At 47.6% G+C, this 16,639-nt stretch overlaps 2 protein-coding genes across 9 annotated transcripts in view; one reads left to right on the top strand and one right to left on the bottom strand.

Moving 5' to 3' along the window:
* LOC149341623 (transport and Golgi organization protein 2 homolog) overlaps positions 1-14,160 on the top strand; it is a 48,475-nt gene extending 34,315 nt beyond the window's left edge. Inside the window, exons 2-7 of the mRNA XM_089543732.1 lie at positions 4,667-4,795; positions 6,680-6,794; positions 7,117-7,190; positions 7,866-8,022; positions 9,315-9,425; positions 12,457-14,160. Of these exons, the coding sequence (XP_089399858.1) occupies positions 4,667-4,795; positions 6,680-6,794; positions 7,117-7,190; positions 7,866-8,022; positions 9,315-9,425; positions 12,457-12,613 (743 nt within the window). The 3' untranslated portion in view covers positions 12,614-14,160. The remainder of the gene's footprint in view (positions 1-4,666; positions 4,796-6,679; positions 6,795-7,116; positions 7,191-7,865; positions 8,023-9,314; positions 9,426-12,456) is intronic.
* A 78-nt stretch (positions 14,161-14,238) lies between these two features.
* LOC149341622 (uncharacterized) overlaps positions 14,239-16,639 on the bottom strand; it is a 74,166-nt gene continuing 71,765 nt past the window's right edge. For 7 of the 8 annotated variants that reach the window (XM_089543727.1, XM_089543726.1, XM_089543724.1 and 4 more), the window contains 2 exons: positions 15,259-15,567; positions 14,239-14,749 (listed from right to left, as the gene is read on the bottom strand). In XM_089543727.1, the coding sequence (XP_089399853.1) occupies positions 14,524-14,749; positions 15,259-15,567 (535 nt within the window). In that variant the 3' untranslated portion in view covers positions 14,239-14,523. Of the gene's footprint in view, positions 14,750-15,207; positions 15,568-16,639 lie in introns of all 8 variants that reach the window. The other variant, XM_089543730.1, reaches the window with a different exon arrangement.

The following is a 16,639-nucleotide window of genomic DNA, read 5'->3' as shown; positions in this document are numbered from 1 at the left end:
AAGAGCTCGCGTTCTAAAAATAGAAAGGAAGGAACGGGATTCCAATGAGCGGCGTGTGTTCCGAGCAACGAGCGTGATGTGCCCAGAAAACACCAATTGTACGCGGAACCAATGTTGTCTGCGAAATAGCCGTCCTTGGGGTTCCGCAAATTTGGAAGCACTGAGCACCGGGCTTCTTTGGGACGGCGTGTGTAATTCTTCCAGCACGTGCATCCGCACAGCTGAAAGGACAAATCACGGAGCTGGTCATGGTGAAGCTTGCCACTCTATCTGCGGAATGTTACCAATCGCTGATTCCATGCAATATCCCACATGCTGGACCAATTTTCGTATTCGTCGCATGGAATAATTTGCCGTAGCGCTGCATCTATTCCCAACCTAGATAGAGGACCGGGACGACTGATACGTATAGAGAATTATAAGCATGAATTGGCAGACTGGCAAAACATCCAGCGACCATAGTTACCAATGACTGCGATGCCTGTATTGTCAACTGTACTCCATCTCACCGCTTGTTCGCAGTGAAGCGGAAGCTACGTACGAGTGCGGCGGGACGACTTTCGCGAGCCTGCAGCTCGCTCGTGAGCCAGCCACACAATTTTGCAAGCTGTCGCCTCGCGCTGGTAGCTTCCGCTTCGCTGTCAACAAATGTTTCGGACTGAGCACTGTTTTCATTTATTTTTATTTTTCTCTTCATTTTTTGTGACGCACCTACTCATTAGCATACAATCGTAAGGCAACGCATACGAGGGGGTACCCAAAAGAAACCGGACTTATTTTTGTTTCAACTTATTTGTTCACATTTTAAGCACAGACCTTCAATCTCCATCAAAGTATTCCCCACTTGCAATGATACGCTTGTCGAATCTTTCATTCCATTTTTCAAAACATTGTTTAAATTCATCTTTTGTGATGCTTGACAGTGCCTCCGTCGTTTTTTTCTTCACCTCAGCAACAACAGCGAAACGCTTTCCATTCACCTATTTTTTCATTCTAGGAAACAAAGAAAGTAGCACGGGGCAAGGTCGGGAGAGTATGAGGGTTGAGGAATAGGGGTCATGCCATTTTTGGTCCAAAATTCTCGTAGAGACAGGGCTGTGTGAGCAGGGGCATTGCCATGATGGAAAAACCAGTCACCCGACCGCCACAAATCTGGCCGCTTCCACCGCACACTGTTGCCCAATCTTTTCAAAACATCCAAGTAGAAAGCCTGGCTAACTGTCTGACCCTGCGGAACGAATTCTCAATGGACGACTCCTCTCACGTCGAAAAAACAAATCAGCATTGTTTTGAGGTTTGGTTTCACCTGACGAGCTTTCTTGAGGCGAGGTGAATTTGAAGTTTTCCATTGGCATGATTGTTGCTTTGATTCAGGATTCGATTCAGGAACACTTGAGTTGTCCCCATAGCATCGTCCTTGTACGTCTTTCGTAATATTTCAAGAGTTTCCATTCAACTTTTTCCGAGCAAAAATCAGAATTTCACCGGCGCACGCTGTTCACGAAAATCAGCCATTGCAAAAACGACATTCACACAAAACAGTCGTCACTCTAAAACTCTGCCTAAACTAGTCTGACCTCCTTCAACGACGACACTCGGCTTACTGACTCTGGAATGTTCGTTCTATGCGCTCCTAGTGGCAAAACGCGGTACCACAGAAGCTTTGCCGACCAAAAAATTTAGTCCGGTTTCTTTTGGGTACCCCCTCGTATATACGAGGTTCACCTTTGTCCGCCAAGAAGCAAAGCGGTTTCGTCTCCTGTGTTTCAAGTCACAGCGCAGCTTCAGCTGCAGCTGTCACTTTGAATATTATTGTATTGCTATTGTTATTTTGCGATAGAGTCGTTTGAAGATTATTGGGAGTGACGTCGATGAAAGGGAAGTAGAGATGTTTTATTCACGCTTAATGATATTAACCATTTGGTACACCAGGTTGTTACGCATTCAGTGTCAAACTGCAGGATTTCAAGGTCACTACTGTTGGTTATTGGGAGGTAAATGACGCAATCATTTATTAATTTACTTATTTATTTTTTATTATACCTCAAAGATCCCTGGCCGGGACATTACATGAGGGGTGGGCGTAACATGGCAAAAATGCTAGGAGAGAAGGCTTGCTTGGTGGGCTTCGATTGCAGACTTGAAACGTGACAGGTCACTGATGGTGGCGATATGCTCAGGCAGGCGATTCCAGTTGCTGGCAGTGCGGACAAAAAATGAATTCTGGTTTGCAACAGTGCGTGCGCGTGGGGGGTGCATAGCGTTGCAGTGCGAAATGCGGGAACGGCGGCAGGGTGGTCTGATAATATTGTTATCAGGAGGTAATGAATGATAAAATCAAAGAAGGAGGGAGTGTCGAGCTATTTTACGTCAGGATGAGAGGAGGGGTAGATCGAGCTGAGGTTTTAATGCTGTAATGCTGCTGCTGCAAGATTAATCAGACAGAATAAGTCTATAGTGGCGCGGTTCTGAATGGATTCGAGGGTTGTGATGAGGTTAATATGATGAGGGTCAAAAATAGCGCTAGCATATTCTGTGCAAACATGCAAACAAGCGCGCATGCATAGGCCTAGTGTGCAAACATGCGCACATTAGAACGTATGTTAGCTGCAAGTAATTTAAAGGAAGAGAAAGGTAAAAAAAAAATGAATGCTTGGCTTTGAGGACTTGGAAGGTATAAGATTTTTCAGCTTAATATTTTTGCCATGTGTTCGTATTTTTAGTTCGCGTGGCGGTTCAAAAAAGCCTTTTCTTCTTGTTAAGGCACTTTGGTGTGTTATTGAACCACACTGATGTAAGACGCTCGGTTAGGTATGCGTGGGAAGGTGTGTGTTTTTACTGTTGTGGATTTCCCCTAAAATGTTTTTTTCTTTGGAGCATTTAGCTCCTTTTCATTTGTCTTGAATGGGCGTTAAGCCTTGCAAAGCGTTGATGGCCCAGGCTCCCTCTCTTTCTTTTATGTTGTTTACTGCATTTTTTGAGAGGAACAATAAAAGGGTAAAAGGGATTATATGTATCTTTCAATGAGGTCGTGCATTTTGTTTATGAAAAGTACCAAGATATTCTCGGCAGTGCCTTGTTCAACGTGGATTAGAAATTAACAAGACTGGGAATTGTATTATAAATCAAGAAACCAACACTCAATGCTACTGATGCGGCACAGTATTGGTTGGCATTAGAGTTAGCATTACCGTCAATACTTGTAGCACTTTTGCATATGTTGTTCATGAATTGTTCTTTTTTTTTGTTTGGCCATCTATTACAAGTGCAATTTTTCTTTTTTTTAGTTTAGTATTACGGGTGTACTGTTTATGTAACCATCCCACTCCTATCTTAGTCATGAATAGGAGTGATAGCACTATAAATAAATTAGCATTAGCAGTGCCAGCATTAGCTTTGCAGGTGGAGCATGCGGCAGCACCATGGAGCCAGCTCGACGCACATGTATACCAGCTTGCGCATACAATGTATCAATTCGGTTCCTGTCCGGCCGGTCTCCCGAGGGGAAAAAGTGCCTCTACACGCTTTGTGCAAGGCCGCTCCCAAATGCGAGCTGTCATGAGGAGCTGACAGTGAACAATGGATGCGCTCAGGAAATCAACACTCGCGGGCTCTTGTTTTCCAACCTCTTTGTTGGTTTGCTTGCTACCACGACTGCTTCGGCTCAGTAGGTCATCACCGAAAAAGGAAAGAAAAGTGCTGCTCAGATCTGGCAGCGTACGCTGATTGGTTTCCTTGGCCGGTATATTTCTTTTCTTCACAATGCAGAGAAAGAGGGAAAAAATAAAAATAAAACACCTCTGGAGTCAATGCCACTCTGTCGCTTTAACCGAGCAACGCCGGTAGTAGCACGAACATATTCCTTATTGAGAAGCAACTAGAAGATAGCTGAATACGTAAACCACTGAACAAGGCTTGTCTTTACGATTGGCCGCCCCGCGGTACCCGGTGTTTTTCTGGTAGCATACAGTACTCGTGGAATTTCAAATTTCGTCCGTATTCATTGAAATTTTGCCTCGACTAGGACACCACGGCGACTATAGGACAGCGGAAATATCACCGTATCTTTCTTTGCATAGCCTTTTGAATAATCAACCCTCGATGAGTAGCTTCACGTTCGCATTGCGGATATACCTGAACGAAGGCGTAGGCTACCGTACCCCACAAACGAGCGTCACACGTTACAGCGGCATAACGCTTTTGGAGCTGTGTAGCCCGAGCACGAGCTGGCACCGCCCATGTGAGGGTCAGGTTTGCCATGAAGATGAGCCGGCTAGCACGAAAAAGCATTGGCACACTTGCCCGTGATGCAAGCCCTACCTGCGTGCACTAACCTAAAAAGACCGCGCAGAACGCGTAAGGTTGAACAAAAAACGTGATTAGAACCATAACTGTAGCCGGAAGGAAAAAAATTCCTACATTTGACGATACCGACAACTTCACTGAAACTGCTAGACTTCAAAATGCGTGATAACCTTTTGTCATTTTCCTCTTTTGTCAGCATGACCTTTATGTGTATGTGATTTACTGACAGAGTCCTGAAGTGTCATATTCACGATGCCACGCCCTGATCTGAGGCATAGGAATTTAAGTACCCCAACTCCGGAGTGTACACCAGTAGAACGTGAAGGCCGCAGTTCAGCGAATGCCGTATACGTTGGTGCAGCGATGGACCTGGAGGAAGGCAAAGTGGGTGGCACGTGGCTGGGCATGAACATCACCGGCAAGGTGGCGTCCCTGCTGAACATCATCCAGCCCCTCGACGAGATCACCGGGGACGAGAAACTTCCCCGAGGTAGGCTGCTTCAGCGTCTGCGACCGTGCGTGCGCGTTCTGCATCGCGGATCTGCTCAATGCGTCGGCCGCAGTCACATGTCTCCATCGTCACTTCCACGTGGTCCGACTCACATAGGCATATATGGGCCATTCTTCTATACAGTGATTTTCTCTCGCGCCGGTCTTCCGCGAGCAGATGAAAGCTGTATTGCAATGTATTTTCACCTTTCTCATTGTGAACTCTTCCTCGCATAACAACGCGCCTCTATAGTCGGATACAACTCAAGAACGAAGCGGCTAACGACCTCTCAAAGGAGGGCCTCCAGCCAATTGCGTTGATCAATTGTCATGACGTCATGGCTAATCACCTTGCACCTGCTAATGTGACATCTGGGGGCTGGCAGGTGCAAGGAAAATAAACCACGGGCTAACCGGATTAAAAGCGGCATCATGACAATCGGTCGACGCCATTGGCTGGAGGGTTTCCTTTGAGGAGTGTATTGGGTAGGCCAAATCTTACTGTATATGTAGCGACTTGGGTATGAGTTTGTTTGTAGCCGTGTGCGTGTGGTGCGGAGAGATAGCCACCCTCTACCACTTCACATGGGGCTGTCGGACGAGCCCGATAGAGCCCAATATTAGAAACCCGCCAGTCGAGCAGTGGGAGGAGCTTTTGTCCAGCTCCGACCCGCAAGATTAGCATGCGCTGGTTGAGCGGGCCGAGGAGGCAGCAAGAACCAATGGGATCCTGTACCTAGGAACACCACCTGCAGCTCAAGACCCCAACCCCTAAACCCCGTCCCATTTTGCGGAATAAAGTTTTATACTACTACTACTACTTCCTTTGAGGAGCATCAGCAGCTTTATTCTTGAGTTGTACCCAGCTATATAGTGTGCCTAGGATTAAATTTCAACCAATGGTACAAGTGAAACGGTGCTGCCGTCCGCGTATATCTACGACAACGTGCGCCTTATCGAGAATGTGTAGCCGCGAGTTAGTGCGCAACCACAGCGCTGACACTCACGGACGTGGGCGAGTAGTCTTCTGGCGTCGTCCTGTTATGCATGCAAGATTGCTTTTGCTTATTTGTTGGTTTGTTTATAGTTACGTGGCGCGCCATTTAGACAACACAAGAGTGTTCCGCTCACTTTTGCTCCCACTAACTTCCGCGAAGAGGCTGCGATGCAATAGGGCGGTCACAATAAACATGGCACATATATGTACACCACGTGTTCAGCGTCTAAGATCGAAGCTCACGTCCCTCTCCTAAGCATACTTCCTACCACTCTACGATGACGAGGCCGTCGTAAGTAATTCAGTTGTGTGAAAAAGTTAATAAGCGGAAGACAAGCGCAGTCACGCACTTTGTGCATCTTCCGGTAGGTGTCTGCAGCGGCTGCTGGACAGATCTGATAATGATATAAGCTTCGCTGCCTCACCGTTAAGTATTCGTAAGAGTTGGCAGACTGTCAGCATCATGTTTGTAAGAGTCAGATAGATCTCTTGATTTGGCCTGTTAGGAATGAGCGACGGAGTTAACGGCTGATTGGCCAAATGTCTTGTTGGTTGTCCGACTCATATTAGCGTTTTACAGTTCACATCAAAAGAGAAAAGGCTAGGAAATGTGTCCTAATATAGCAGGAAACTGATATAGCAGGAAACTGATAGAAATCAGACTATTTCTGTTAACCGCTATTTCCCCCCTTTCTTAGCCGCGCGGAGACCACTTAACTGGTTCACATCACATTGGTTCGTGTCCTTTTAAAATGGGATGTCAGAGGTTGCTACGACCACACTGGTGCCGCGCTTGTGCTGGACCCATTGGTAAACAGCGGTGCGGGCGCTCAGCCCGCTGGTAGTGGGTGCTACCCGCGCGTTAAGTCCGAAAGTGGCGACCCGCAGGTCACCTGGCGGTTCGGTACCTGGAAGGCGGCCAGGACGGCATGAGCTACCTGCGCGACCTGAGAAGGAAAGCCAGCGACTACGACAGGTTCCTCCTTGTCACGCTGGACATCAGGTTAGCGCCGCTTTCGGACATCGGCAGGGACCAACAGCATCCACAGGCAGTGGCTAAGTACAATAAACAAACACATCAGCGCTTAATTAATCGCCGACACGCTCACAGTTCCCCGGCAGGCGCAAAAACTTTGCTGTCGGCAAAAGCACGACATAAATTAGAAATAGCACTAGGTAATACATTTGTGTGTATTCATAGCCCTCGATTCGACCGAGAAGCGCGTCTCTCATAGCCTGAGTCACTTTGGGACGTAAAACCTCATAAAACCAATCGGCCGAGAAACGGTGCATGCCTCGGGGTGAGTGCACTTCCCGTTACGCAGCCCAGCCCGGCAGGACATTCAAGCCTGCTGCTACACGAACGCCCTCGACTCCCCTCCGGTGCACCTGAAACCTGGTGAGTGTACGCTGCACAATTTTGCAGTCATTAGTTGGGGAAGTGCACGCGCGCAGCACCCTCACGCGGGCACAAGTAACATGCTTTAGTCGTCTCACTGCATATGCGAAGCCTTGCAAATATTTCATACACCCCAAAAAATATACACCCCAAGAGGTTTGCTTCCAAACCGTGTAGCGGCGCTATTTAGCATCGATTAATATCTTGGTGCGGTCTAGTTGGTGAATCATCTTGTTGGTGACTTAAGTTCCTCCCGCCTTCGTGAGATTAGGGTCCCTTAGCATGCAAGAGGAGCTGCGCTGCAGGGCTCCGAAGCAGACCCACTGGGCTGTATACTTGTGACAAAGACTCTCCATAACCATTTGGACGACAGCATCCCATATGCAACACTGAAACGACAAAGCGACAGGCTGCTGCCACTCTACAAATAAGCGCCGTTCCCGCTCTAGTGCACACCCAACGTTTAAAGTATCTATAAACGTTGAGGATTCTGAGCAGGTGCCTGGAGCACGGGCCGCGATGCTATACAAACGATTCAATACTATTAAACGTACCGCGTAGTTCTGAAAACGAGGTATGGAATGGAAATGGGCGTCATCACCGAGTCCGTATAGTACGGGCGCTGCAGAGGACGACAGCGTATACAACAGCCCACTTGGCGTTCCTGCCGCGCAGGCTTCCACGCGTTCGGCAACAGCAACCCGCTGCGGCCATGGCGCAAGGTGGTCGAGTCGCGGGCGCAGTTCGGCGACATCGTGCTACGACAGGGCAAGGCCGGCCGAAAACAGGCTCTCGTCGACGAGCTCATCGCCATGATGAACAACAGCACCGAGTGAGTGAGCGGGCCACTTTGTCCGCCACCTGTGGTACAGTTCTACCCGCATTTTGTCCCTCGACATAGTTGCTCCTTCACCGATATACAGATATGTGGGAGTTCTTTTAAGTGTGTTTAATTTCAAGTTTTAATTACCCCCCATTATACGACTTGCATTTTCCATTTTGTGCTGCTATTTGCGCCTTACCTTCGCCTTTTCTTCCGAGCTTTTAAGTCTCTCACTGCTGCGATCCCTGCCTTTCCCCTCTCTCTGTATCTATCTCTCACTGCTGCGAAAGGATATCTTTTTTTTTTTTCGCAGTATTCGGCACTTGCGTGCGGTATTATTATTGCTACTGCTATCGCGCTCTATAGTTCACTGTGTTAAAAGTACCTACTCGAAGTGAGGCTGAGCTTTCCATATTTCTGTTGTGGGAACCCTGCTATGTAATTTCCCACATCCCCGCATGCAATGCCTCGCAACTGTATGGACTCTGAGAGTTTAAAATAAACGTGCATTGATTGCTTCTTAGAACAGCGCAAAGGACGCGTACGAAGACACAAGGGGACACATACAGCGTCGTATATGTCCTCTTGTGTCTTCGTACGCGATCCTTTGCGCTGTTTTAAAGAAGCATGAACAAACTAGCCCACATCTCTACCATTTTAAAGCTGCACTGCTTGTCTCGCGCTTCCTATCAAACCATTGACCTGTGTGCTAAAATGCAGTACATGCACTGCACCATAATAACACGGGCTCAGAATTGCACCCTGCCACTTTCTTTAAGCTTGACCTTTGTTTGAAAACCCCTGCAAAGAAAAGATTCAGCAAACACGAGTTTTCCGGATGACCACAAAAGGCCGTGATACTGGCACGGACCTAAAGAAACTTGCTTACATGTGAAGTGAGGTAAAGCGGAAAATGTATGACAAGGTATTTGGACAGCTCGGTTACTTCAACCTTCGTTCATTATTGAGTTTTCCCGCTTACATGACCATGTTTTCGCTGAAGCTGAATTCTACTCAGACGGATCATTCCTTACCCATGTCTACAGGTAGGCGTAGTGCAGCTTACTGGTTCCACTGGCAGCTGCCAAGCCACCCAGCCAATTTCTACTAGCTTTTCCATTCGACCCGTTGTCTGTGTTAAAAGGCGGGACACAAGTAAATGTTGCCAGCTTCTGGCTGAAGGCAGAAACTGAGAGTGCACACGCTCTTCCTGGATCCATGGATGCGCGCTTGGCGGACTCACAGCAGTGTGATACTTCGATCACCGTCGAATCCGCTGTGCTGTCTTTTTTCCAACGCAGGTACTTTCCCGACGACCAGCTGCTGAAGGACGCCGAGGGCAGGTCCGAAGAGTCGCTGCGAAGCCTCAGCTCCGTATTCGTCCGGGTCGAGGACGAGTACTACGGATCCAGGTTAGGGTCACCTCCGAGCGAGCGCGTGCAAGCGTTTGTCGCGGACTCGTTCTGCCGACTCGGATGATGGAAATATGAAGGCTGGTGGAACGAGCAAGGTTCCTCATCAGACACGGCGCCGGCAAAAAGCAAAACTTTCGCGCTTTGTCCAGCAGTTGGTGTTTACCTTCGCGTATGCGTAGCGTAGGCAGCTCAGGTCACGGTCATCCTAAGAAGCGCTGTTAGGGCCGCTAAAGCAAATACCACAAATCGGACTGACATTGCAGCAGTGTGCGGGAAAAACGAAGGACTGTTGGCGTAGGAAAGGGAATGTCCCAGTCGAGAAAAAAAAAAGGTGTCAAAAATACGACAGAATATTTTGTAGTTTAGTCGTAACGAAATATCTGTAGTATATTTCTGTAGTACGTAGTTTTTCACTTTTCCGTAGTAATTTTCTGTAGTAACTACTGAAAGTTCTGCTGTCGCTACGAACATTTTTGCTGTAACGACATTTTGGTCAAGAACATTATAGAAAATCTTTTTGTCCCGGTTTTTGACACAGTTGGGACTTCACGTTTTCCCTCCAAAGTTTTTCATCGCGCTAGATTGGCGAGTGACGAAGTTAAAATTTACGAGTTAGCGAGCGGCGGTTACGGGCAAGAGGCAAATCACTAGCTGCATCCAGTCCAAGACTGTGCAAAGCGCGAAAATAAAAGAGATATTAAGGCGCGCCGAATGGCTCGTAGAGGACTCGAACTCTTGTCACAGAACAGTGACGTAACAACGAAACCATGCGGTGCCACACAGACTGCAAATCAAGATTTCCAGAATACTGTCAAATCAGGAGATGCCAACTACTGCGCTCTGAACATTTACTAGTATATTGACTGAACACAATAACACGAGCTCGTGGCGAGTTTGTTAGTTTGTTAGTCATGTATTCAATATTTAAAAAGAAACTACATAGATTTACGTGTGAATGAGAACATTGAGTGATACACGAGAGGGGTATCTATACAGCCAATTCTGGCATGGACTTTCAGGGAGATTCGGAAAGATTCAATACTTTCGAAGCATCTGTAAGATGAGCTTTGGTGAAAAACAAGGATTCGAATGCAGGCAAATTAAACGGTCACAAGCACAATAAAAAAACCGCGCAATGTATCGTAATCGCTTACTGCCTATGCTTCGACCACCATAGACCGAACAATGAAACGTCACATATAATTTTTTTCCTGTGTAGTACGCTCACTCGCGTCTTCCAATTACAACGTACTACGCACACATTTCTCAGGAGCATCCGGTTATACCTATATCTGTAATCCTCTAATCAAAGCACCCATTTTGAGGTGGTGGCGCCTTTGGGAGAGCTGGCGTGATGAGCCCGTAATGACCTGTCGCGCGATTTCTGCAGACTGACTGCTAGCTGTCGATAAATTCGCCTTCAGTGGTATGGTGCGGTATGTCGGGCTTAACGTCCCGAAGCTGCACAAGCACTACGAGAGACAACGTAGAGGAAGGCTCCGGATTAATTTACACGACCTAGGGTTCTTTAAGAGCGCAGACATCGCACGGCGCATGGGAGTCTCAATTCCGCCGCCATGATGCTGGACGCGGTGAACGTTTCATGTACCAAAAACCATCAGACCAATATTGCACCACTGGCCTATGGGGAAGCTTAAAGGGAACAGCCCTGCCGCTTATCAGTTTGATATTTGATAAAATGGATGCGAAAGGAGGAAGATAATAGCTGAGGTAAAGGAAGGGCACACGATGGGAACCTGAACTGCACCGAGAGAAGCAAGAGCTTTTGGCAAGGGTAGGGAGGCACGGCGAAATGTTTGTATAGTGCTGATAATAGGTGCTGGATGCCAGGGTCGAGGCCTTGGAATCAGGGCAAGACCTCTGGGAAGATCGGGAAGGAGAGGAGGGTGGTTTGGCTTATGGGGGTTCAACGTCCCAAAGCAACTCAGGCTATGAGGGACGCCGTAGTGAAGGGCTCCGGAAATTTCGACCACCTGGGGTTCTTTAACGGGCACTGACATCGCACAGTACACGAGCCTCTAGAATTTCGCCTTCATCGAAATTCGGCCGCCGCGGCTGGGATCGAACCCGCATCTTTCGGGTCAGCAGCCGAGAGCCGTAACCACTGAGCCACCGCGGCGGGGCTAAAGGAGGGTGGTTGGCGTTGGCTTTTGTATTGCCGCAGATGAGTGCAGTGAGATCTCCACACTATAAAGTGAGCTCCATGTGCGCGATAAAGAGCGACGAGGTGATGCGGCGACGACAGTTCGCTCCGTCGCTTGGAGGGCAACCCCCAAGCAAGTGAAGCCGGCAGGCGACGTGCACCAGCGACGTGCACATCGGTCTCTGTGCTTGCTTAGTAAACACACCTGCAACCTGTTCTCTCAAAATTTTGTCGGTGTGCCAAAGGAACATTTTATCTACGGCGGCGGTGCAGCGGCGATGATCAGGCCGGCGTGCTTGCGGAGACGAAGTCGCAGCACGGATTCACGGGGGAGGTTCGCTTTCGTTCAGACTATCACGAAATGTGCTTGTGAGCAAACTATAATATGCGCCGCGAGCGGTTCCGCAGCTCGAGCGCCGGTAGCCGCGGCTCGACATGAATATCGCCCTGCAGTGCGCCCACTCGTATCCCGCCTCCGCAACCGACAAGCAGATTGTTCGCATTTAAATGTTGCAGGTCTGCCTCATAGCTAGCGAAAAGTAAATATTTTCTCTACGGCGGCGATGACCAAAACGACGCTCTTGTTGAGGGGCGGGCGATTGTTTAATCGCGTGGGGGACTTCTGGGCGAAGAGCGTTGATTTCCTGTGGGTGCAGATCCGAGCGATGAAGCAGGCGACACGGGCGTAATGCTTCGCGTGACGGATACGCTCGTCGCTTGGCGCGAGTTTTCGCGTACATGCGTTTCAGCTACAGTGTCGCCAGTGCGAGTGGACTTACCCTCCTCCAGGACGCAGAATCGATCGTCGCAGTCTGAAGAACGGAAAACATGGGATTTATGCTGTTGCCAACTTCTTCCACGCAGGACGCACAGCGTGATCCTGGTGGACGCGAGGGGCTGTGTGGACTACATCGAGCGCACCATGCAGCAGCCCATAGACCTCAATGGCAACGAGCCCTGGGTCACGACTCGGTTGCAATTCGGAATCCAGGAGCCCGGATCGCTCGTCTCCAGGCTCTGAGCTCGACCACAACGCCACCATCTTTTGTATTAATGTATTTATGTCGCGCAGACACGCGCGAAGAGATGCAGTTATGCAGACTGCCAGCTCAGCAGCGCGAAAAGCTAAACCAAATATCATGCACCAACCGCGGCTTTGAGCAGTCAGGTGAAGCAGCAACATAAGAGGCCAGCACTTGAAGTCTGCAAGCCTGCGTGTGTACTCACTTGGGCACACAGTACTGGAAACTCCCTCCAGTCAGCCACATACCTATTACAAATCCGAAAAATCACTGCAGGACATATGCCAGGTGCCAGAATGCATCTCCATACGTGACCTTGATGTTCCTGAACTGTACCTCGCAACAAATTTACATTATATATTCGAGCATACAAGGCAAATTCTTTGACATACACGGAGTCCCAGTTGATGTGCACAAGATTTTATTGGAAAATTTCTGAGAGAGAATATGATTTATTGAAATTTTTAACGAACATGGTTAACCAAGTACTGTCAGGCAGAATGTGTACTAGCTACCAGTACTTCTTTCACTGCACTCCACAAACTGGGAGCAAACATTCTAGACATTGCCTCCAGCACTCAGATGTCTGGAGAATGTAGCAGGGAGCATTCAAGTGCAGTGTCTCCAAGCATCAAGCATGCTATCAAGCGATTCGCTGTAGTGCGTAGAGATTTCAAAACTGCAAGCTTTATGCTAGGCACCTCAAGGCTATGCCAAGTAAGCCTCTTTAATGGACCATGCATGAAAGCAGAGTGATCATGGTGCGAGAGATGGTGCTCTCACTTTGCATACTTTAAATTTCGCAGGCTTGTTTTTTTGCACAGTTACAAACACCTCAAGTGAATGCTTCTCATGACGCTCAAAGACTTTCTTATTAACACCTGGCCTGCTCCTAGATGACATGAGAAGCAGGGTTCCACAAGTATACATGGCTATAAGGCTTGGTTCTGCAAGACGCCATACTTCTTGATGCCAGCGGAAGTCAAGTAACCTTGCTAGTACTTTGAAAACATGCCACTCACTAGCCATCATGCCCAGAAACATCCTGTCCCAGTTGGCTGCATGTGGTCTTTGAGCTGCAATGATTGTCAATATAATTACCATACAAAAATGCATGGCACCTGGCTCCCACTCTTTTCCAAGAGACTACTGCAGTAGAGAGAATGAAATCTAATACCACTGTATGCACCAGCATGCAGTGAGTTATTGTGTACACTGGATCAAATGACCACAAGAAAGGTGGACCAGGGCACAGTCCAGTGCTGCCTGCTACCATCGCAAACTTGTGCAATTTTGTTGTACAGCATGCATGACATAAATTCACAAGCCACACGAGCCAGTCAGAAATGCTCCACTGTCGAAGAACTGTGCATGGAAGCCCATTTAACAAGCTGATATACATTACGTTGTCCACTGTGCAATAAACATCTTCCAGTCATAATCCCAGTGATTTTTTCCTTTAAGCTCACCGAAATGATTCACAACTTTACTTGGAAGGCCACTGAGCCACCTAAGCTTGAAAAGCAAGCAGCTACATGCTATGAACAGTTAAGGACTCCATTCTTTGGCAAGCAGTAAGCCTGCAGAGAAATTCAGCACTACTATTCACAAGGTCTCTTACAAATAACAGAAAATTAGTTTAATCCATAACTTTACAAAACGTTTCACAGCAGTCAAATGCGACTGAAAGAAAAAAGGACTGGTTTGGATCAGTGAACTGCTCCAACCAATGAAAAAGACAACTATACACACTTTTCTTGGTGTCTTTAAAGCATAACTGCTAGGTACAACATTGGCTGCAACCCTGCTTCTCCTGTGGCTGTTCATGGAACTTTGGTCTGAACAAGCAAGATATGCTTGGCGGGGATGAACTACAACTAAACAGAAACGGGAGATGGATGTTTGCCTTCTATGACAACAGTGGGTTCACATAGACAAAACCGGGGCGTCCATCAATCTCAATCTGGTCGTAGGTGTAGTTTCGGTTGCAGCGACACTCCTCTCCACATTTCGATGAACCACACTTTGGGCATGGAAAGTGGCATCCAGGGCATTCCAAGCGCAGGCAGTCACACACGTCCTTGCTGCTTGTTATGTGGATCCCCCGAGCATTGTAGTGGCGTAAGGGACGAGAACTGCAATGGCAAGAATTTCGATGCTGTCAAGCCAGTCTCGCACAAACACGCTGCAATTCTGCTGTCACGCATGCTATATAAGCCACACAGTAAGCTTCAGACCAAGCTCTATGTTTGCCACAGCCATCTCTGGCAACACTGACACGCGATTGAAGCAAAGAAGCAATGTTGACCGAACTGGAGTGTGTGTGCACAAAATGCAAATATCTGCATGACATAAGACCTAGGCATCTTTCTGTTGCACTCAACCAGGCTATGAGGATATTGCTGTGTATTCACAACAGCAGTAGCAAAAGCTGAAATTGACAAATCGTGCTCCACATGGCCCAAAAGCATTTGATTTTGAAATGCCTGGAAGAGCGCACAACAGCGAAGCCTTCGGTAACTCTTGCAAACATGCTTACGTGACTGGCATTCAGAAAAATAGAGAAGCGTTAGGGCATCATACAAAATGGTACCTCATAGGCTGTAGTACGTCACCCAAGCAGTAACCTCATAGGTTACAATACCTCTGCCGGAAGTCCGCCTGAGCTATTAAATCGTGCCGGTACTGACGGCACCTCCGCAGTGCCCTTGTTCGTGCCAGGTACTGAGTGCTCTCTTCAGCTGGCCCAGGCTCTGCAGGTGCCGCAGATGCCGCAGGCTCTTCAGGCTCCACAGGCTCCTCTTTCACTACAATGGTGCTGTTGCCAATGCTGCTGCTGTTGAGAGGCATGGGCTCCTCAGGATCCACGGGATCCTCGGGATCCACAGGCTCCTCAGGATCCACAGGCTCCTCTTTCACAACAATGCTGCTGCTGGCACTGGAGGCTGATGCCCTGCAATAAAAAGAAACAGCCGCACACCCACTTTGTGCCCCTTCCCATCCCCAAGTGGAACTTGTGAGAGGCAGAAATGCTTGATGGAATGAATAAGCCTTGGCTTTCACTCACTGCACTGCGGCGTGAAGGAAAGTGCTACAATACACAGCAAGAAAATTTCACTTACAAGGGCATTCTGTTGAGTCCCTTGTGATAATAAAATTAGACTGAAAGACACACAAACAGAAGAATACGAATAGTGCAAGGTGATTGCTGCATTAAACCATATATGCAGAAAACTTACAAACTGAAAAAAATTCAACTATTACTTGATAAAAAAAACTTTATTCCACTGCAGAATTCAGAATCATCCTTTCACAGGTGGAAATATTTCTCTCAATACTGACTTTTGAGTTGTCCTGCAATGTAGGATACTAGGCAAATTAACTCCTTGTTACACGCGGTACAGTTCAAACATTTGATGCAGACTTTAAAATCAAATTTTTTATTACGCACTGTTGTTCCCTTATGGCAAGTGCAAAAATCGTTTTTCTTGAAGAATCACAATGTATCGTATTTTCCGGTGTATAAGATGCACCCTTGTATAAGACGCACCTGCCATGTATGCAGGCTGTCATTGAAAAAGTTGGTATATAAGACACACCCGTGTATAAGATGCACCCCAATTTACCCCGTTAGGCTAGCGAGGCTTAATTAAATATGCTTGTGCAACCATGGCGAAATGCACCGTACCTGTGACAAGTTCTTAAGCAACGCTAAGTGATCGAAAAAGGCAACACTCACGCCATAGCCGCCCACGTTTTAGCAAAAAAGAAAAAAAAAATGAAAGAACTCTCCTTATGTCCATAACAACATTTAATTTTTACTTAAAACCTTTGAAGTATTCATCTTCGGATGCGCTATCAAAAAGTTTGTCCATTTCTGGAGGCAACGCAACTGAAACATTCTCTTCGTACTATGTACACGGAGCAAAGAAAGTTGCAAAGGGTGACAAAAAAAAAAAACGCTGGCTTGTCTTGGCTTGTCTTGACAATGGCGAGAAGCGCAATTGTCTCCACCTTTTGGCATT

The sequence above is a fragment of the Amblyomma mixtum genome, chromosome 5 (genome assembly GCF_055824585.1).
Source record: "Amblyomma mixtum isolate Tamu chromosome 5, ASM5582458v1, whole genome shotgun sequence".
Classification (NCBI taxonomy): domain Eukaryota; kingdom Metazoa; phylum Arthropoda; class Arachnida; order Ixodida; family Ixodidae; genus Amblyomma; species Amblyomma mixtum.
The sequence above is the reverse complement of the archived record's forward strand: the minus strand, read 5'-3'. Positions and strand labels throughout refer to the sequence as shown.